We start from the raw sequence: 20933 nt of genomic DNA, 5'->3' as shown, positions 1-20933 counted from the left end.
CAGCGCTTTGAACCAGCCCAGAGCTTTCTCCAAGAGTGCAATGGAGCAGCTGTTCCTGCTCCCCGCTCTGGCTCTCTCCAGTCTCTGACCTTGCCTGCTTTTGTCCCTCTTGCTGTGCCCTCTGCTCCCCCAGGGCTCGGTGGCTGCTGCCCAGGACTGTGGGACTGGCACAGATCCAGTGGGCGAGACCCTCCTTTCTCTGCCCTTGGAGCTGCCTGGGCACAGCAGCCTTTTCCATCTGGAAGCTCCCCATGGACAGCTGTCCCCAGCTCCATTCCTTGAACAACCTCCAGGAGCCCAGGGCTGCCACCTCAAGTCCCTGCTGGCCCTGGGGGCTCCCAGGTGCCTCAGGCTGCTGTGACACCGCTGCACAGGGGAGGGAAGAGTGGCAGGGGCTGTGCTGAAAGTCAGCTCCATGTGCTGCTGCTGCTGGGGGGTCATTTGTCCAGCCCTGCCCCAGAGTCAGGGGTCAGATCCAGGCCCTGCTGCTGCTCCCTGGGGATCAGCCCCAGTTTGGGTGCTGCTGTCAGGGCCAGCAGGAGCAGTGGCTGCAGCAGCGGGTGCTGACAGTGCCCCAAGCCCCGGGGCCAGAGGGGTCCCTGGGCTGGGGCTGGGAGGGAGCTGCCCCTTGTTCTCCCCCTGCCTCACCCAGAGCTGGGCCGGGCACAAGTGGGGCAGCAGAGCCAGCGGGGAGCCTGCGAGTCTCTTCCAGCCCTGTCTGCTCCGAGTTTGGGCCTTGGAGCCTCAGGTGGCCAAAGGCAGCTGCTGCTGGTCCCTCTGTGTGCCCGTGTTCAGCAGTGCTACTCCATCAGTCTGTGCCCAGCAACGGGGAAAAGCCTCAGCCCTGCAGGGCCAGGAGCTGCCGGGCTCTGCCTGAGCAGCTCAGCCAGGTTGAAGGGAGCTGCTCCCCACGGGAACCAGGAGCAAAGGACACTCCTTTTATAGGACATGTTTTCTATTTAAAGAAAAAAGAAAAAAAATATAAAGCAATAAAAAAACTATATAAATGTGAAAGATAAAAACAAAACCTAAGTGTGTTGTGAAAAAACTTCTTTAGCTTAGGATTAAGTGGTAACTGATCTTATGAAAAAGAGAACTCAGTTATTTACTTTATGAATGAGCTGATGGCATGGATCCATCTAACTGACCTCAGCAGCCTTTTTAAAAGTTTTAGGGGTTTGTTTCCAACATTGTTATTTTAAATTGTGGTTGAAGCAAGAGGAAATTGCTTTGTGCCCTTCCAGCTCCAAGCAGGACTGGGAATCTAAACTCTGTCAAATCCCAAACCCTTCAGAAGATGCCCTTCCTTCTCACCCTGTGAATGAGCTGCACATTCCCTTTGAAACTGTCAGGGGTTTCTTAAAGACACAAAGTCCCACTTAGAGCTTTTTGCTCTGGTTTGGAAGTGGGAAGGGCAATTCTCCATCCATCAGCTCCAGCCTGCACTGCCTCAGGAACACGGCCCACTCGCCAGGTTTGGCCCACTCATGGCACTTCTAGAGGAGGAAGAAAGTGCAACTGCACCATTCCAGCCAAAAAGGAATGAAGAGTGGGACAGACAAAACATCCTGGGGAGATGCAGGCATTCAGCTGGGACTGTGGAGAGTTTGGTCCTTGCCAATGGGATGTGTGTCCCCAAGCGCAATCTCCTGGCCTGCAGGAGAGTCTCGCTCACCTGCCAAAGCAGAAAGCTCAGGGCTGTGCTCAGAAGGGGCTCGTCTGATGCAAAGCTGTCAGAGCAATGTGAGGGCAGAGCCAGCCCAGCTGTGGCCAGGGCTGAGCCCAGCAGAGCCCTGACAGAGCCCAGAGCAGCCTCAGCACCCGCAGAGCCCGGCTGCAAGGAGAGAAACCAGAAAGTGCCCCTCAGCTGAAGGCTCCTGTCCCCTTGTCCCAGCCGCCCGCGGTGCCCAGGCCATGCTGGCTGTGCCCAGAGCGGTGCCCAGAGCTGCCCATCACTGCTGCCTTTGGCAGCAGAGCAGGAGGGCAGGACATGTGCCCAGCCTGCAGCCAGCCACGGCACATCCAGCCCTCAGCAGCTGCCCAGAGCAGGATGCTCCTGTGCTCGCTGCCATCTCCCCAAAGCTCTGATCCCACCATGCCAAGCAGACGGGACCCACCTCATGCCATCCCCCTGTAAGAGACGGTCCAAACTTTCCTTCATTTGCCTCACGGCCGTCACAAGGACCCTGCAGACCCCTGACAGGAGTTCTGGCCTGGCTGGAGTGGACTCGCGTTGAGGAATTGGCACAGCTCCCCAGCCCACAAGGAAGAGAAAGAACAAGCTGTCAAGTTTCGCAAACATTTGTCCTGCTTTGCTGCAAAAGTTGTGCTGCACACACAGTGTGGAAAGTCAAGAGAAGCTGCAGTTGGTGGCACATCTTGTGACAGAAGCTGCACCTCATTCCCCAGGAAAAGTTCTTGGAAAGAGCAAACAGGACTCCCAGGAGTAGAGTCCGGGAAAACTGAAACAGCTTTTAGGAAATGAAATGAAAATGGAAAGAAACAATCCAAGATGTTTTTCTCTATTTATTTTCATGCTCCCCTTTTCCATCTTGCACTACTTCTCTATGCCATGAATTCCAAATGCATCTCACCTCTAAGATCCATGACATGGCAAGGTCTAGACACTGGCAAATACCATGAGCTAGACACAGTTTGCCTTCCCCTGGTTTTCTTGGAAAGCAATGCTGTAAACTAAATGCAGTGCTTGGGTCAGGTACAAATTCTGCATTCAGGGAATGTGCCCCGACAGGGTTTGATCCTCAGCAGGGACAATGCACAGCAGCGACCGAGGGGATCCCTGTGCCCCTGTGCAGGAGTCCAGACTCTGGGTCTGGCCTGAACAGCGCAAAGTTCCCGTGTTTGGACAGGCTCAGGGGCTGCCCCCGGGGAGCGCGGGGCTGGGCGCGGGGGCGAGCGGGCAACGGACAAACGGACACGGGGACAAACGGCCCCGGAGCTTCAGTTGCAGCGGCAGTAGCGGCAGCAGCAGCAGCGGCAGCAGCAGCAGACAGAGCAGCGAAAGCAGCAACTTTGTGGAGTCCCTCTTGCTCCTCCTCTCCCTCTCCCGCTGTCCCGCAGCCTCTCCCGCTCTCCCGTTCCCGCTGTCCCCTCCTCTCCCGGTCTCTCTCTCCCCATACCCGGCCGGGCCATGCCCCCGGCCCGCCCCCGGCCCCGGGCGGGGCTGTCCCGTCCCCGGCCCCGGCCGTCCCGCCGCCGTCTCGCCCCCGCCCGGCTCTGGCCGTGCTGGCGCTGGCGCTGCTGGGCGGGCATCAGTGCCTGGGGCTGGGGCGGCATCGCCTCCCTTTGGCTCCGCCTGGCCCGAGCCCGGCCCCGGCCCCGGCCCCGGCCCCGGCCCCGGCCCCGGCCCCGGCGCCGGCTCCTCCCGGGCCCCGCGGAGGACACAGGCGGCACAGCCGCTGCCGTCGCCTCCGCTGCGGCTTCCCCGGCCCGAGCTCCGCCGCTCGGCAGCGCGGCCGCCGGCCCCGAGCCGCCGCTGTCCCGTTGCCAGGAGCGAACGCCTGGGGATGGCCGGCCCGGGGCGCTTGAGGGGCGCTCGGGGGCCGCTCCTGGCCCCGGGCCGAGCGCTGACAGCCGCGTCCCGCCGGCAGGGAAGGCGCAGCAGGGCCTGAAGGAGCAGTACCGGCTGGGTTCGCTGCTGGGCCGCGGCGGCTTCGGCAGCGTCTTCGCGGCCACGCGGCTCTCGGACGGCGCCCCGGTGAGCGGCGGGGCCAGCGGCGGGAGCAGGAGGAGGGGGCGAAGGAGGAACAGGAGGAGGAGGAGGAGAATGAGGAGGAGGAGGAGGAGGAGGAGGAGGAGGAGGCGGAGGAGGAGGAGGAGGAGGAGGATGGGGCTGGGCAGGGCGGGCGGCGAGCTGAGCCCGCTGCTTCTCTTGGCTTGCAGGTGGCCATCAAAAGGGTGCCACGGAACCGCGTCCTGCACTGGGGCGAGCTGGTGAGTGAGCGGGGCCAGCGGCAGAAGCCGGGGCGTGCCGGGCGGGGATGAGCCGGGGCCCGGCAGGGTGGAAGCCGCCGGGACGCCTCGAGGGAGAGCGGGCGTGGGGCCAGCGCAGGGCGCAGAGCATCCCGCGCTGGGTGAGGGCTTCCCGAGCCCCGGCACGGCCTCAGCCCCACTGACGGCATCGTGCTCCTCCCGCAGCCCGACGGCACCAGCGCACCCCTGGAGGTGGTGCTGCTGGCCAAGGTGTCCACTGGCTTCCCCGGTGTTGTCCAGCTGCTGGAGTGGCTTGAGCTCCCCAACGACATCTTGATGGTGCTGGAGCGCCCAAAGCGGTCTCAGGACCTGCACCATTTCATTCGGGCACGGGGGTTCCTGTCCGAGGAGGTGGCGCGGGAGCTGTTCCGCCAGGTGCTGGAGGCCGTGCGGCACTGCACCAGCTGCGGGGTCCTCCACAGGGACATCAAACCAGGGAACATCCTGATTGACCTGGCCACCGGGGAGGCTAAATTGATCGACTTTGGCTGTGGCACCTACCTGCAAGACACAGCCTACACTCACTTTGCAGGTGAGTCCACACAGGGGTGTGCTCCCGGTCCCAGCATCTCACGGCCCAACATCTCCTAGCCCAAGCTGGCTGTGGCATCGGGGATTGTCCCTTTTGCTGCCCTTGATGGCACTGAGATTTCAGCCGAGTTGCGTTTCAGCAGGGCTGGGTGGGGAGCCAGCTTCCAGCCCTGCTGGCAGCCTTTGCCCACCACTCTGCCCAGGGCTGGGGCTGGGGCAGCCAGCCCAACAAAAACACCCGTGGGTGGGGGTAGCAGAGAGGGGGGGCCAGAACCTGTGGCCCAGCCGGTTTGGTGTGCAGGTGAGAAAGGGCTTGGACTGCTCCACTCACCTGGTTTGCTTTGGATTCATAATGTTCTTTGGGGCAATGCAGGCAGGGAGGATGAAGGCATGGTTTTCCCCAGCACTGAGTGGGTTTTTCCTTGTCATACTTGGGCCTTGCCAGGGCTTCAGCTGCCCTCTTTCAAGACCAGTGGCTTCTTTTCCAACCCCAAGTCTGTACACAAGTCCCAGGTGCTGGCCAGAGGGCAGCGATCACCCCGTGTGCCACTGGGGCAGCCCCCGCATGCCCAGGGATGCTGGGGCCAGGCTCTGGGAGCAGCAGCATCCCCCTGCTGAAGCCCATCTCTATTCCATAGGAACACGGTCATACAGCCCCCCGGAATGGATGCATTTTGGCTGGTACTACGGCAAGCCAGCTACTGTCTGGTCCCTGGGCATCGTGCTGCACCAGATGGTCTGCGGGGAGCACCCTTTCAGGGGCTGCCAGAACATCAGCTGGGACCATCAGCTCTCGCTGCCACAACGGCTCTCTCCAGGTGGATCCCAATCTGTGGCCACAGGGGCAATACCAGTGCTGGGAGACAGCAGCAGCTCGTGAGCATCCCGCTCTGGCAGCTGCTGAGGAGGGGGCACATGTCCTGCTCTCCTCCAAAACAGGGAATTGATGGGAAAGTTTAGGCCCAGCTCTGAGCACATCCAGCATGGCCTGGGCATGGGAATAGTGGGGCAAAGCCAACAGGAGCCTTCTCCAACTGACCGGCGGGTTCTGGTTTCTCTGCCCAGAGTGCCAAGATGTGATCAGGAGGTGTTTATCCATGCTGGACATGGAAAGGCCTTCGTTAGAAGAGCTGTTGTGTGATCCCTGGATGCAGGACGTTCATCTGCCCTAGAAGAAGGGAGAGAGCCACAGGCACACTTTGATGCAAGGCCCTGGTAAGTTACAGCCCCACACACGCCTTGGCAATCAGAAGCACAGGAACCCAGACTTTTTTGTGCTGCCTGTGTCACTGCCCAGGGCTCATCAGATGGGAACACGCAGCCCTTGTGCTGGAGCGGAGCTGCTCTGCCCAGCACTGGTGGCCGCCATCTGAGCTGGTTTTGCTTGTCCTTGGTTCCCTGACAGCTGGGGCCCTGGGCAGAACCCTGACAGCCTGGTCTCAGCCCCAGGGAAGGAGAAAGAGCCCCTGGAGAAGCTGTCCCAGGTGGGGCTGCTGCTGCTGGAGACAGCGAGGACAACATCAAGGATGACAACCTCTTGCTCCACCTGGTCACCGGCAGGCTGAAGATGACGTCACTTTGATTCTGGCACCTTCTCCAAAGCCAGGCTCCACAGGGAATTTGCAGATGAGTCCACACACAGGGGATGCTCCCAGATTTGGGCATCGCACAGCCTGGCCAGGAACCAAAGGTTCCCCCTTTGCTGGGGCGGATGCAGCTGATCCTTCAGTCGGCTGCCCAGCTGCTTTTGGCAGGGCTCGGGGCATGGGCTGGGGTGGGTACGAAATGGGAGTGGGCTCCTGGCCCTGCCAACAGCCCCCACCACCCACCGTGCCCCGGGCTGGGGCTGGGGCTGGGGCAGCCAGCCCAACACAAACCAACCCCCATGGTGGGAGCAGAGGTGGGACTCCAGAACCTGTGCAGGGGCTGCTTTGCTTTGCAGGCAAGGAAGGGCTTGGGCTGCTCCCCTGCCCTTGTTTGCTTTGGGATCACTCTTATTTTGGGGGGCAGTGCAGGGGAAGGGAGAAAGCCTGGGCTTCCTTCACCCGTGGGTGGGGTTTTCCCTGGCATGCAGGGGTTGGGCCTTCCTCAAGCCCCAGACAGAGATATGATTTTTGACCTTTTTTCTTGTTTCCCCTTTTAGTCTGTAATCTACTTTCAATAATTTGTTGTGTGTTTTTCTAGAGGAAGCGTTCTAGGTGGGGTCCAGTCTGGATGGGGAAGTGCTTGGGAGCAGCTGTGGCGTGGATGGGCCGTGCCCTTGGAGAAGGCTGAGGACATCGTTTGGGACCAGCTTTTCTTCCAGCGGTGGATGGCGTCAGGTGGGTCCCATCTGCTTGGCATGGTGGGATCAGAGCTTTGGGGAGATGGCAGCAAGCACAGGAGCATCCTGCTCTGGGCAGCTGCTGAGGGCTGGATGTGCCGTGGCTGGCTGCAGGCTGGGCACATGTCCTGCCCTCCTGCTCTGCTGCCAAAGGCAGCAGTGATGGGCAGCTCTGGGCACCGCTCTGGGCACGGCCAGCATGGCCTGGGCACCGCGGGCGGCTGGGACAAGGGGACAGGAGCCTTCAGCTGAGGGGCACTTTCTGGTTTCTCTCCTTGCAGCCGGGCACTGCGGGTGCTGAGGCTGCTCTGGGCTCTGCCAGGGCTCTGCTGGAGCTCAGCACCGGGCCCCAATCGGCCAAAGAAGAAATGGTGTGACCTGCAGCACAGACTTGCTTGAGCATTTCAGCTACACAGCTCAAGTTTGCAGAGTGCACACGTCCAAGGGAGAAAATGCCACCACCCAAAAATTAAACTTGTTCAATAGCTTCTGAAATGAAATCAGTCTGGGATGACCCCAAATGCCATTTTTCAGCTTGCTCAAGCTGTAGCTCAGGCCTTTGCTGAACAATTCTCTCCCCACCTGCATTTTACTTCCCAACTGCTCCCTCTTTTCCCCCAGTGAGTTCCCAGCCCGTGGCAGTCTCCATCACACTGTTGCCTTCCTTGATGCGCCTCACCATGAGGAAGGCCGAGCCCCCGGCTTAGGGACTCATCCTGTCACTGGCTGAGGAGCAGCAATGTCTCAGAGGTCTGGTTGGATTTTAGTGGCATTCAGAGCTGCTCTCCAGCCCTCAGCTCTCCTCACTGCTGAGCTCCCACTCCCTTTTCCTTGTCCTTTCAGCAGGATGAGCTCTGTGAATCCCCTTGGGCCTCCCCACTCTTCCCAGCCCATGCACCCACCTCAGTTAGGCTGAAGCTGCAGCTTCTCTGTCTCCTCTGGCACACCAGTCCAGTCCCCTGTGCGGGGAGCCCCAGCCCCAGAGCGCAGCACCCAACAGTGCCGTCCGGGCTGGAGCAGCTGCCCTGCAGCCCTGGCTTGGCTCTTGGTGGCAAGGGAATGCTCCCTGTTTGCAGCTGTCCCTGCAGGATGGCCCCAGGGCAGAGCCCAGCTCCCACTGCAGCCCTGAAGCTTGGGGCAGACAGTGGTCCCAGAGCTGAGGTTCATGGGGAGCACCCGCAGCTGTGCCTGGCACTCTGTTGCCGTGTGTCACAGTGCAGGCTGCCTTGTACTGGGTGAATGGACCAGCCCCTGCTTTGACTGACAGGGGCCTCGCCCATCACATCTCTCCCAAGGCTGCAGGCATTTCACAGGCCAGAATCTGAAGGGGCGCAGAGGTCAGACCAGTGAAATTATCCAGACTGGCTTTTTCAAAGGCCCCTTAGAAGGAAGGGCTTGAGTACAAACGCTCTCTGTTTGCCCCATGAACATTGGGCTGAGTGGTCTGTTTGGCTCCAACCCACTTTCCTCCTCGAGCCAACGTTACCCACTGCCTCCCACATCCCCCCCGTGCCTTCCCACTGCCTTGTCCTGTCAGGGCTTTCGCAGCCCCTCATCTCTTGGTGGCCCCATCCCCTCAGGGTCTCCCTCAGCCCGGCCAACCTGCCCGGCAGCAGCGCCGCAGCCCCACAGGAGCTCCCGAGGAGCCCCATCCAGAGGCACCTCGGAGCCCTCAGCAATGCAGCCAGCAACACACGGGCAGGAGAACACAGATGGCGGTTCCTGCCTGGGACAGGGCTTGTGGCCATCTCCAGGCACCGATCTCACAGGGATCCCTGGAACTCCGGCCCCTGCCCACCGGCTCTGTTGGCAGCACAAAGGCTTCAGCAGAACCACCAAAGGCCAAGGGGCTTCTGGCCATTTTCCCTGCAAGCCTGCACGTGCCTGGGCAGCTTGCTGAGCCCAGGCACCCTTTGCTCCCTCTTCCCCTATGCCCTGCAGAGCCTGGGCAGCAAAAGAAAGATCCTGGGAGTCTGTCTATTACAACACATCCTATATTTCTATGCTACAGAAAAGCAAAAAGAACGAAAGAATAACCTTGAACAAAGGAAACATTCCTGCTGGCTCAGGTGGCCCCAGCAGACAGAGCCTCTGGGATCAGCACTCTGCACAGCTCCGGCAGCGCAGCCAGCCGAGCCCCAAGAGACGAGGCCGTGTCCTCCATGCCCTGCGCAGCTGATCATGCAGGCTGTCCAAGATGGAATATCCAGCTCTCTCTACTGCCTGGAGGACGTACAATGTTTGAATTGCCAGGCTTCCAACGGCGACGCTGATGTCATTTGCCGTGCCTTCAAGGGCTGAAAGAGAGAGCAACAGAGCCGTGGTCAGATCCCGGATCTGAGGGGACCCGAGGAGACCTCCCTGCCAGGGCCATCCCAGCCGGCTCCGGCCACGGCCAGCAGGGAGCAGGGACCAACGGGATCAGCCCGAAGCTGCTGGCCACGAATCCCCCAGGTGGCCCTGAAATCTCCGTGTGCTCTGCCCACGCCGCCCCTCGTCCGCACAGGGAGCAGAGCCCTGCGCAGCCGGGGCACGGCTTGCAGCTCCCCCGCCAGCCCCCGCTGACAGCCCGCTGCCCTCACTCACCCTCACAGATGAGCTGGAGCTCTTCCTTCTTCCCCCTCAGCTGCCGCCCGGCCATCCCTGCCAACACAGAGCCTGTCACGGCCCAGCGGCACAGCTCCCTGCCAGCGGCGCTGCCAGCCCTGTGGCCACACGGCCTCCTGGCCCGGCAGGGCTCAGCCGGGCCCTTGCCGCACGCTGCCGCCCAAGGGCACGGCTGCGAGAGGGCGACAGCAGCGCCCAGGCCAGCCGGGGCTCCACCCCGCCGGGCCCAGATGGCGCTGCCGGGGCAGCAGGCGGGGCTGCGGCCGAGCTGCGGCGGGGCGGGGAGGGAGCCCGGCCTCGCGGCTCACCCAGGAACCTGATGGCCGCCTCTCGCAGGGGCTCCTCTGGGCTCTCCAGGTAGGGCATGGCCTGGCGCAGGTGCTCGGCCGCTCTGCTGCTGTCGTCTGCCAGCTGGAGAGAGCGGCAGGAAGGAAGGGTTGGCGCAGGCTCAGCCCCTGGGCCGGGCACTCCCTGCGCCCAGCCCCAGCCTGCCCTGCCCGCACCGCCGTGAGCTCGGGCCCACAGGAGCCTGGAGAAGAGCCCGCGCCGCCTCTGGCTGCAGCAGCGGGCAGGGGCACAGCTGCCAGCCCCGCACACTGAGCACCGCGCTCAGGGGGATTCTCCAGCCTGAGGCTGGCACTTCCAGACCATCCTTACCAGGCACTCGGTGAACTTCCACAGCTTCTTCTTCTTCACCACTTTTTCCAGATCCCTCCTCTTCAGGAACTGGGCCACACAAAGCAGCGTTTCCTGAGAAGCCTGGAGAGCAGCAGAGACGCGGAGATGGCCCCACAGCCCAGGGCGCAGGACCTGTGTCCCTGTGCCAAGGCCTGGAGGAGGCTGCAGCCCAGCAGGCGCCAGGGCAGGAGGCAGCTGAGCCGCCTCCCAGGGGGACAGCAGCAGCCCACGAGTCCTCACCTGTGCCACACGCCCATCCTCATCATGGCAGTGGAAGAAGAGTGGCAGCAGGCTCTGGCGCGCGTGTGTCTTCAGGGCCTTTTTGTCCTTTTGCAGTGGAAGAGACACCAATGTTTGGAAGAGCAGGATGGAGAGCAGCTGCACCTGGCTATTGTCCTGTATGAAAGGAAGAAAAAAAGACCTGAGCATCGGCTGCATGGGGCTCAGCTTGGCTCAGGCCTGGAAATCCACAGGGCACAAAGTGTCTGGGCAGCAGCCAGTGGCTGTGGCTGGAGGCAGCGAGCCTTACGTGGTCAAAGAGTGGCAGGAGCGCCTCAACCAGCTGCAGTGCAATGGAGCTGCCTATCAGCATGTCCTTGTCCCGGGAGATAAAGCTGAGGAGCATGACTGTCATGCTAACTATCTCTCCATCTGCGTCGCACAGGAGCTCCACAAGACTTTCAGTCAGGCTCCCCATTTTTTCACTCTGTGCGGAACACAAGTTTGTGAAACGCCATCCTGCTGCCGCAGGGCCTAGAGGCCAAAGGGCTGTTGCGGAGCACTTGGGCAGCTGAAGCAGGAGGCAGGAGAGCTGGGAGCAGCTGCCCCAGTGCCTAAAGCCCAGCAAAGCCCAAGCGACTGCATTCCCGAGCGCAGTCTCAGCCGCTGCCCCCTTCTCACCATCGAGGGATTGTCAATGAGCTTGAGAAGGGCCCTGAGCGCCAGGCGACGCCTGTCCCTGCACTTGCTGTGCAGGTGCCTTGACAAGATTTGCAGGACTCTGTTAGCACTGCCTCCACTCAAGTTCAGGCACTCGAGGACCTGAAAGGCACAGGGCAGTGACAGGGGACCCGGCCGGCAGGAGCCCGGAACCGCACAGGGCTGGGCCCAGGCAGCAGCACAGGGCGCGGGCACCCGTCCCAGGCAGCTGCAGCTACGAGAGAACAGAGAGCTGGGAGGCAGCTGAGCGAGGCAGCGCTGGCCATCAGGCTCACCTCCACAAGGAACGCCAGGGCGGGCAGCTCCCAGCGTGGCTCCAGTGTGTTGAGCAGCTGGAGCAGGTAGCGAGCGATCCGGGAGCACAAGGGGATGGAGACACGGGATATCTCCCTGGCAGGAGAAAAAGTAACCAAGACTTTGGGCCGGGGGACAAACCTCTCCCAGGACGGACTCACAGAGGTCTGGTCTTTCCCCAGCATCCTGCAAGGGGCCCTGGGCTATTTGGGAGGCGGCTCCTTGTGGGTACCCTCCTCTGCCAGCCTTTTCCAGTCTGCTTGGCTGTGCCTCGGTGACAAGGCCCTCTGGCCCACGACCTCTGGGACTGTGTGGGGCACCCTGGGCACAGAGCACAAATGTCAGAGGCAGCGGGGAGAAGGGGGTCTCACCTGGCCAGCAGACCCACGGCATAGTGGTGGGTGTCAGCACACAGCAGCGTGTCCCAGCCACGCTTGCGTTCCATTGCCAGCACCACATCCTCGTGCTCCATTTGGCAGAGCAGGGACTTCAGGGTCCGCACTGCAAACCTGCGTGCAGAGCAAAGCCCAGGTCACGCTGGGAGCACTGGCTCCTGCCCAGGGATGTGGCAGGGACAGAGGAGTGGGATGGAGTACCTGTTGGGGCTGGTGGCAAGGCCGTATTGCTGCTGGCATCCCTTCCAGAAGGTATCGACCTCCTCTGGCATATCCAGAGTGCTGAAGAACACTTGGAAGAGCAGATGCACAAGTAGGTGGGGGAAATACACCGTCACCATATGTGGGACACAGGGCACCTGGAGGATCTCCCACATCACCACAGTTGCCTGCAAAGGACAAAGCCCCCCGAGACAGCGCTCAGTGCCGAGGTGTCGGTGTGGCAGGGCCCGAGCACGGGAGGGAGAGGCCCGGAGAGACGCAGGGGGAGCAGCGGGCCTGGTGCCCCTGAAGCTGCCCCGAGGCCAGGTTTCAGCCCAGCGCCTGAGGCAGGGAGATGCAGTGGGGCAAGGAGGATGGAGAGCTGCTGGGCAGGTGGCCTTGGGGCCAGCAAAGTCCAGTTGCAGAAACTCACAGCCAGGACAAAGACACCCGTTTTGTCCCCATCAGAGGTGAACGTGCTGTGCTCTGGCCAACTCCCCAGCACATCGAGGAGCATCAGCTGCACTGGCTCGGCAGTCCTGGGAGAGCACATGATGCTCTTCCACATGGTGAAAGCAGCTCTGTGGGGTTAGAGCTCTGTCTCAGTGGGATCTGGGACACAGCACCGTGGCCTGGGCAGCAGCAGGGACCTGAGCTGGCTGCCGGCTCTGCCTCTGCCCACTGCCCCTCGCCAGCAGCGCCCAGGCAGCCTAGGCCTGTGGGGACAGGCCCCTGAGGGGCAGCGAGGGAGCATGGCAGCAGGCTCGGGGGCTGAGGTGCCAGGGCTGGCAAAGGGAGCAGCCAGAGGGCCCTGGGGACTCTCTGTTGGTCAGACATCTGGGACAGGCTGTACAGGCTGATGGGCTGGGGAGCCCTGAGCCCTCTGGGCAGGTGGCCCCATACCTGTCACAGGATGGGGCCACACACAGGAGTGTCATTACTACATCAGCAGGCTGTTCTTCGGTGAGATGCAGCAGGGCCCTGATCAGCCTCTGCTCAGCAAACTGATTGTCCATGAGCCACTCGTGGATGTACCTCACCATGGCGGGCACCTGGAGAAGGCACGGGGAGACTTGGAAAGCTGCCAGAAGGAGGAATGTCCCCAGCTTCCCCAGAGAAGTGCTTCCCTTCCCACCACACTGCCATGGCCTCAAAGGCTTCCAGTGACCAGCGGGCGTGGCTTGGGAGGCCAAGCAATTCCTGGGAGGATCAAACCCTGGCCACAGGCTGCTTATTTGCTTTGGATTGCAAAACCCCTCCTCTATGAGCATATTCCAGCGGGGCAGCACAGGTCTTGGTTTTGAAGGTGTGTGAATATGCTCTGAGCCCTTTGCCCATGGTGCTGGGCTCTTCCTCCTGAATCCTCTTGATGAATTTGCAAACCAAGTGTAGGAGAAGGGCAGGAAGCCAGGGATGTTCCACGGAATGCTCCAAGCGCGGTGCTCGGCTGAGCGGTGCCAGCAGGCCCAGCCCAGGTGGGGATGGCTGCAGGTACCTCCACTGTTCTGCGGAAGAGGCCACGGGCGGGGTCCTGCTCTTGTGTGCGGTCCACGGCTGCATCTGGCAAAGAGCGAGCGCAGCCAGAGCTGAGGGGCTGCGGGAGAGGCCGGAGAACACAGCCCAGCCCTGAGCTCCCCAGGCAGGGACAGCCCCGGGATGCCCCAGGGGATGGAGCACGGCCACTGCGGGGTGTCTGCCCGGCCCCTCTTCTGTCCTGTCCGTGGGCATGTCCTCAGGAGATGGGATGGGATGGGATGGGATGGGATGGGATGGGATGGGATGGGATGGGATGGGATGGGATGGGATGGGATGGGATGGGATGCCATGGGATGGGATGGGATGCCATGGGATGGGATGCAGTGGGATGGGATGGAATGGTGCCAAGCTGGCTGCAGGCACCAACCCTAAGCCCAGCTCTGCCACTCACCCTCCTGTAGAGTCTTGAACCGCACCACCTCTTTGATCTCCACTATTGGGGCAGCTCCAGGGCCTTCTTCCTCCTCCTGCACCCAGGCCAGCTTGGGCCCTCTCAGGGATCTCTGCTCCATGGCAGTGACTGGATTTGAGGCTACTTGCAGGAGAGATGCCTCGGAAAAGCTCCGAGTCAGCGAGTCCTGCAGTCGTGCCTGGAAGGCACCTTCAAGAGAAGAGCCTCAGGAAGGCTACAGGACAGCAAGTCCTGCACTCTGGTCTTGAGGGCTCCTGCCACAAGGACAGGAGACTCCTGTCAAGGATTGATTGTGGTCAGGACTCGAGGGCACCAGTGGCAAGGATAGGAGATGCCTCCGGGGCAGCGAGTCCCACGGTCTGCCCTCAAGGGCACCTGCAGAAGAGAAGCCTCAGGAAGGCCACAGGTCACCAAGTCCTGTGGTCTGGCCTCGAGGACAGCTGCAGGAATAACGCCTGGGAAAAGCTCCGGGTCAGACACGAACGAGTGCACTGTGCGGGGGCTCCTCACGGCACCGCTCTGTCCCGTCCTGTCCCGTCGCGTGCTCCAAGCACTCTGGCGTGGTCTTGTCACCGCCAGCTCCTATGTCACCCCGTGTCACAAAGGACCCTTGGACACGCTGTCCCGTTCCATGACACGGTGACCACGCAGCACCGTGTCACAAAGGGCCCCTGCAAACACTGCCCCCTGCCCTGGGGCCACCCCTGACCCACCCAAAGTGGCCCATGTTGGAAGGAATTCCTCACCCCAAGTGTCTAAGACAGCCCGACAGGCTCTTTAGGAACGGCTGAAACCATCAGCAAACGCTGCCCTGCTCAGCGGGCTCAGGGCAGCAGAAGGAGCCCCCAGGGCTGCCGACGCAGCTGTGCTGGGAAGGGCACAGGGCCTTCCACAGAAGCTGGCACGGCCTCCTTGGGACACGTCCCGGCTGGTGGCCATCCTAAACCCGCGGGTGTGACACAGACAAGGAACGTGTGGGCCAGGGCACCAATGCTGCTCGCACCCCTGGGGCCCGGGGAGCGCTGACATCAGCAGGTGTGGCAGAGTCCCTGCCCAAGCAGACCTGCCACCCCCCGGGCCCTGGTAGCTCTGGTGCCCTTCTCCTGCCCCAGAGACCTGTGCCTGTGGGGGGCTTCTGTGCCAGAGGGAGCCAAAGCCCGCGTGCATTGGGGACTGCGCTCCTGCCTGCAGGGGCTCTTGGCAGGAGCACCTGGAGCAACTGCTGGCAACACTTGGTCGCTGTCAGAAGCTCTTACTCCGTGCTGAAATTATTTTCTCATTGAAGTTCTTGCCTTCTGCACAAAAACACCTTAGTGGCCAAGGCACGGAAGAATCTGGCAAATAAGAATCCTCAGTTCAGGAAAGCTTTCCTTCCCATTGTTCAACTCAAGTAGTTCCAAAAAATTGCAAACTTCCCAAATTAATTGGGATGGCCTGAGGAGGTGAAGATTTGGAATTTTGCTTCCCATCTCAGAGCAGCAACTCATTTGCCTTAACCTCATCCACTGAGGGTCACTTCACAGAACCTAACACTACACAAAAAAAGGGCAAAAACAAGGGCCATTCTTTGGTTTTCTATGAAGGGATGATAATATCCTAATTCTCTTAAGGAATAAAAGCTCTCAAGAAATCAAAGTCTACTCAGTGGTACAAAAGTAGCCCAAAGAAATGAGTAGATGGCAAAAGGGCGAATCCTCCCCCTGGTACAGATATCTAAGTGGCCAGTAAAGTGCAGCTCTCTCCTCTTGTTCCCTGCAGCAGAATCAGGAGCATGAAGAGGAAAAGTCACAGATATTCTTTCTGCCCTCCCTAACCAAAGCTATGCCAAAGCACAGATGCTGCCTTCCAACTGACACAAATTCCAGCCTAGACCTCTCCCCTTCCACACAACTCCTTCTCCAACACCCCACCAGCAACAACCCCCCCAAACTCCTGCACAGAAGCCCTCAACACCCTGCCAGGAGCCCCAGCTGTCCCCGTCCCTCCACAGAGCTTTCCCAGCCTCCAGCAGATGCCCTGGTTCCCTGCAGGTGCCGTGGGATGGCACTCAGGAGGATCTGCTCCAAGGCCTTCCCCTGGAGCAAGCTCAGGCTGCCAGGCCTATGGTTCCTGCATCATCCTTCCCACCGAGCCTTCCTGTGCACGGCTGTTCCATTTGCACCTTTGTGCTCAGCTCGGACTTCTCCACTGAACCAGGAGTGCTGGGGAAGGATGGAGAGCAGCCTGGCAAGCTCTTTCTCCAGCTCCCTCTTTACTCTCAGGGAGGTAGAACATTCCACAGGAAAGCAACTGCTGCCACAAGGAGCGGGTGGCCTCAGGCACCTTTGGCAAGGAAACAAGGCCTTTGTTTGACAGAAGGAAGCACAAGCAATTCACATGAGTAAACAAGTAATGAGCACAGACACACTGAAGTACTTAGCAGCAGTTAGCATAAGAAAAACCTGGCAGGCCTAACTTGACCTGAGAGTGACTTGACAAAAAGCTTTAGCCATAGTCTACCAGAAGAACTAAGGGCAAGTGTGGAGTCAGCCCTGTGCAGGGAAGCCGTGAGGAAGACTTTGTGCTGCTTTGGGGCATGGAGACGGCTCCTGGCCAGGGCCTGGACATCAGCTTCAAGTACAGCAATCTGACACAATGTATTTCTAACCCCCTGCCTATCGAATCACCTCAGCAGTGTAAAGATGGATGGTATGTTTGATACAATTCCTACATCAACCCCCTGAAATTTATAGGTGGTGGAGAAACATTTTGGTGGGTGCAGACCCCTGCCCTCCTGCCAGGTCAGTAAAAGGGCTTTTGGCAGACAGTGCATTTGTCTGCCGATTTCTTTGAATAAGGGAGACCCCTCAGGACTGCTGTATCCTGAGGGAACACCGTTGACCTTGACCTGTAGGCACCTGCACCAGCTTAAAATCAGCTGCCTCAGCTTCCAGGACCTCTCTTGGCCAGCATCCTGACGTGGATGCAGGACTGCTGTGAGGCACTGCTGGGACCCAGCGGGACGGGACCGGCTGTCTCGTGTCCACGTAGCCCCCCCTGACACAGCCAGGGTCATCCCGAAACCAGAGAAACGCTCACATGTCAGCACAGGGGAGCAAGGAGCACTGGGCTCCTCTCAGGGTATCTCAGCTGGGCTCGCTCCACAACACAGCCCCATTTTAAGGCCTGCTGATGCCCAGCTGCCAGAAATGCCTACCTTGCTCTCTCCAAGATGCACAGGGAGAGCCAATGAGCAGGACGCCTTGGGAGGCAAACCTTCCCAGCCTTTTCTGAGGCCAGGGACACACCAAGATCAAACAAGACTCTCCACGCTACGTGGTCCACACAGCCCAGCTCTGTGCTGGCCCTGGGCCACAGCAGCTTCCACCAAGCAAGAGGCAAATGCATATTGCCAAGAGTTGAAACCCAGCAGACAGGGAAGATGTGAAAAGTGTATGCATAAAGGCATTTTAATGCACAGCTCTCAAAGAGAGCTTTGGGGCTCGTGGCTGGACAGAGGCGCTCCTGCTCACACCTCTGTCCAAAGGGGGGAACACACCCTGCTGCAGGTGCTTGGGTTGGTCTGCATAGGTCCAGGCGGATGCCAAACCTGCTCTTCACAGCCTTCTCCCTTGCCCTGCCCCTCTGCCAAGTGCAATGAGCCTCAAAGACTGAAAGGACCACAGAGAGACAAAGGGGGACACTTGCACCTGCCTCCCTGGGAGCTCCCTGGGAAGCACTTCCCTTGAGAAGCAAGCCCCTTTCCTCCAAAGGCATTTCCCCAAACGTGTAGCTTTCCTGGGGAACACCAACACACTCTTAAGAAAAGCTGGCAAGGCTGAATGACTTCAGGTCCTTTCAGGACAGGCACTCCAGCTGTAGCTCCTATTCCCCCAAGTGTGTTTCCAGGTGGAGGTTCAGAGGTGCAGCCCCAGGCCCTCTACAAACACAAGCTGCCCGCTGCCTCTTCACCTGCCTCAACTCCTGCCTGGGGTCACGGCAGCAAAACCAGGCTGTTCCAGCAAGAGCCCAGAGCCTTGTTCCTGCAGGACGCTCTTGCCAGCACCTTCCTGCACATGAATATCATCTAGGATATCATGCCCTGGTTCCACGAGAAATTCCTCTACATATTCCCCTTTTTCTTTCTGGACAACCCAGGCTCTATTTGCAATAGACTCTAAAGTTTTCTTCATACACAAAAAAATAACGCCAAAGATAATAAGCACAGCAAAAGTGACAAGAAGGATTCTAATACCTTCCATCAAGAAGGTTTTCAGCCATCCAGTAATTCCACATTCTTTGAGCCATATTTCAGAAGGATTTTCAACAATAGTAAGCTTTTTCATATTCTCTTGAAGTAGGGAATGTCTCTTGTGAATGGAAGCAGAGTGATCAGAAAGATTCATGCAACACATTCCTTCAAAATCCTCACAGCTATGTCCTTGAGCCAGTAGCAAAAATCGGTTGCGGCACGATTCTGTAATCCAGCGTGTAGTCTACTGCCAACGTCAGTGGTGAGCTCACTTAATATTTTGGAGGTGATATTACTTTGTTTCCCTGTCCAACAAGCCAGTCGTCTTATTAGTTCAAAAGCTCGGGCAGAAGCAAAATTTGGTGCAAAATTTGGTGCAAAAATTGATGCTAAAATGACAGATGGTCGTCCCCACAATTGAACATCATCTCTACAGTCAGGTCCTAATTCTAATTGGTGTACGCTACGCTTAGCACGTTGAGACTTATGACTTATGTTGAGTACCTGTTGGATGCTGGGGGCAAATGATGTTAATTTGCCAAAGTAACACGGTCCTCCTGCTGCTTTAGCAGGTATGGCAGGCCAGGCACGATCCCCACAAATGAGGAATACTCCTGGAGGTTACATCTGTGCCGTGGCCCTAAACCATGGAACAGGCCAAATCCAATTGTCACAAACAGCAGGAATGTTGTTGTACCAAGGGGATCCAGGGGCAATGCAAGTACTATTACTTCTTGGTTTGAATGCCTGAAGGTTTTCGGAGCTAATGTCCTTTCTCTGAAATCCAAAAACTAGACAGTAATTTCCTGGAGCAGACCCTAACATGTCAAGCTCCTGAGGTTCTATACCTGTAACATTCAGTCCTTTTTGCAATTAAGAATGCTCAGGACCCTAGGGGGGTTGGTCGAAATGTTGAGTTGTTTGCAGCAATTAATTGGAACGCCTTTTGTTTCATTTCATTGTTGTGGATATTCTCAGTTCAGTCCGAGAGAAAAAGAGAGATTTCTACCAGGCTGGGCCTGGGAGAGAGTTGGAAAAGAATGTAAAGAATTCACTATGTCTCTTGTTGTTCATATTGTTTATAGATATATTCTGCCACCGTGCGTCATTCAGAGCGCACCAATGGTGTGAGATGTTTTTACTTTAAGACCAATGAAATTTGTCTGCACAATGTTCTCTCTAAAGAGAGTGGTGCATTTGAAATAAATCAGTTTTCCTTCTCGCCTTCTGAACTGGAGATCTTTGTTCCTGTCCTGCCACAACAACAACAGGTGGTAGTACAAAACTCATCTGCTGCTTGTTCAGGCTTGGGATATACTTTACTTTTTGTCCAAGGCCTGAATTCTGTGAGATTGTTCAAAGGAACTCTGATTAAGCAAATACAAAAGGGATCAGAGGGGGTAGCCAGTGATAAACAGAATGATTTTTGCCCTGTCTGATTGGCCCAGGTAACCCACATATTTGTTCATGATTGGATGTTAATCCATGCTGTCTTCTCCAAGGACAGTTTTGTCAGTCCTAACAGCCCTATAATCAAATGAAACAAGAATTTTGTAATTCTTGTTCCTAACTGGCAAAATGAACACCACAGGCTAAGAGCTTGTGTTCTTTTTGTGGCTAAGACAACAGTGTAAGCCTTGGTTAAAAGATGCCAAAAGAAAGCTTTGTGTAGGCCTTCAATATTTTCTGGTATCCATGTTTCTGGAAAAGGCTGATCTGGCTCAACCAGATCAGAAATGCTCTACCAGGTTCTTCAAAGGTAATACCAACAATGACATCTCAGCAGTCTGAGCACAAAGCATGATCATTTTGCAAGAGGTTCCACTGTATAACAAAATTCTTTCTACAACTACTGCAATGTACCATTATGTCAGCTTGCTTTCCACAATTCTCACAAGCAGAATTTTTATAGCACTTTCTTAACACAGCATTACAAGCTAGCAGACCAAATGATTGTCCTGCTATGACTTTTGACACGACGTCTTCTGTGGAACGTGGGATTGGTCTGAGTTCTTTGTGGAGTCTCTTGAAGATTGGGAAGAAGTAGAGTTGATATGGATATTCCCTTCATTCTGCTGGGGTTGACATGCAGGGCAGACAAATCTGCTAGGGACCCACAAAGGTTCTTTACCTGTGGAAATACAGAAATATCCTTGACCAATAAAGAACACTGGACTGGGTCCCTCCCAGTTGCCCGTAGTCATGTTTTTAGAATGAACTTGCATCCCAGGAATGGTTTGATTTTGACTGTTTTGAATAGCCTGATGATGTATAACAACAGGAGGCCCCTCTCTTCTTTCTGTTAGAGACAAGTAATTCCATGTAAAAATTACTTTATTTAACCGTTTACTTGCATCAATCTCAGTTGTCTTTTGTTTCCTCAAGTATTCTTTTAATGTGCGATTTGCTCTCTCGACTATGGCCTGTCCTGTAGGGGAGTGTGGAATTCCCCTGACATGTTTCACCCCCCATGTTTTCATAAATCTAGCAACCCATGAACTACTGTAAGCAGGACCATTATCTGTTTTGATTTCTGCAGGCACTCCCATAACTGCAAAACAGGCTGTTAAATGTCTTTCAACATGAACTGCCTTTTCTCCAGCCTGGGCAGTGGCCCAAATGAAGTGAGAGTATGTATCAATTGTTACATGGACACATCTAGACTTTCTAAATTCAGGAACATGTGTTAACATCCATTTCCCAAATTTGGAACGATTTTAAAACTTTTGGGTTTAAACCCTATACCAGGCCCACGATGACTACACTGAGGACAGGAACGAACAATTCTTTTTG

The 20933-nt window shown here is 57.7% G+C and overlaps 2 protein-coding genes across 3 annotated transcripts; one reads left to right on the top strand and one right to left on the bottom strand.

Annotated features, from left to right (window-relative positions):
- Positions 1 to 3057: 3057 nt before the first annotated feature.
- Positions 3058 to 5918, top strand: LOC128820874 (serine/threonine-protein kinase pim-1-like). The gene is made up of 5 exons (XM_054001712.1): positions 3058 to 3718; positions 3904 to 3954; positions 4159 to 4525; positions 5163 to 5342; positions 5590 to 5918. The coding sequence occupies exons 1-5, from the start codon at positions 3152 to 3154 to the stop codon at positions 5694 to 5696; spliced, it is 1272 nt and encodes a 423-aa protein (XP_053857687.1). The 5' UTR covers positions 3058 to 3151; the 3' UTR covers positions 5697 to 5918.
- A 2905-nt stretch (positions 5919 to 8823) lies between these two features.
- LOC128820871 (uncharacterized) lies at positions 8824 to 14508 on the bottom strand. Of its 2 annotated transcripts, none has more exons than XM_054001704.1 (15): positions 14285 to 14508; positions 13889 to 14185; positions 13457 to 13521; positions 12865 to 13013; positions 12395 to 12542; positions 11962 to 12149; positions 11737 to 11874; positions 11347 to 11461; positions 11033 to 11173; positions 10662 to 10838; positions 10373 to 10528; positions 10112 to 10213; positions 9763 to 9865; positions 9434 to 9490; positions 8824 to 9144 (listed from the first exon to the last, which is right to left on the bottom strand). In XM_054001704.1, exons 2-15 carry the CDS (start codon positions 14007 to 14009, stop codon positions 8945 to 8947), a joined length of 1860 nt encoding a protein of 619 aa, XP_053857679.1. In that variant the 5' UTR covers positions 14010 to 14185; positions 14285 to 14508; the 3' UTR covers positions 8824 to 8944. The 2 variants fall into 2 exon arrangements, with proteins under 2 accessions (XP_053857679.1, XP_053857680.1); XM_054001705.1 differs by having other exon boundaries at positions 13889 to 14098.
- Positions 14509 to 20933: the final 6425 nt, after the last annotated feature.

This window comes from Vidua macroura, chromosome 32 (genome assembly GCF_024509145.1).
Source record: "Vidua macroura isolate BioBank_ID:100142 chromosome 32, ASM2450914v1, whole genome shotgun sequence".
In the NCBI taxonomy this organism is placed as follows: domain Eukaryota; kingdom Metazoa; phylum Chordata; class Aves; order Passeriformes; family Viduidae; genus Vidua; species Vidua macroura.
Note: the sequence above shows the minus strand (reverse complement) of the source record. Positions and strands in the feature narration are given on the sequence as shown.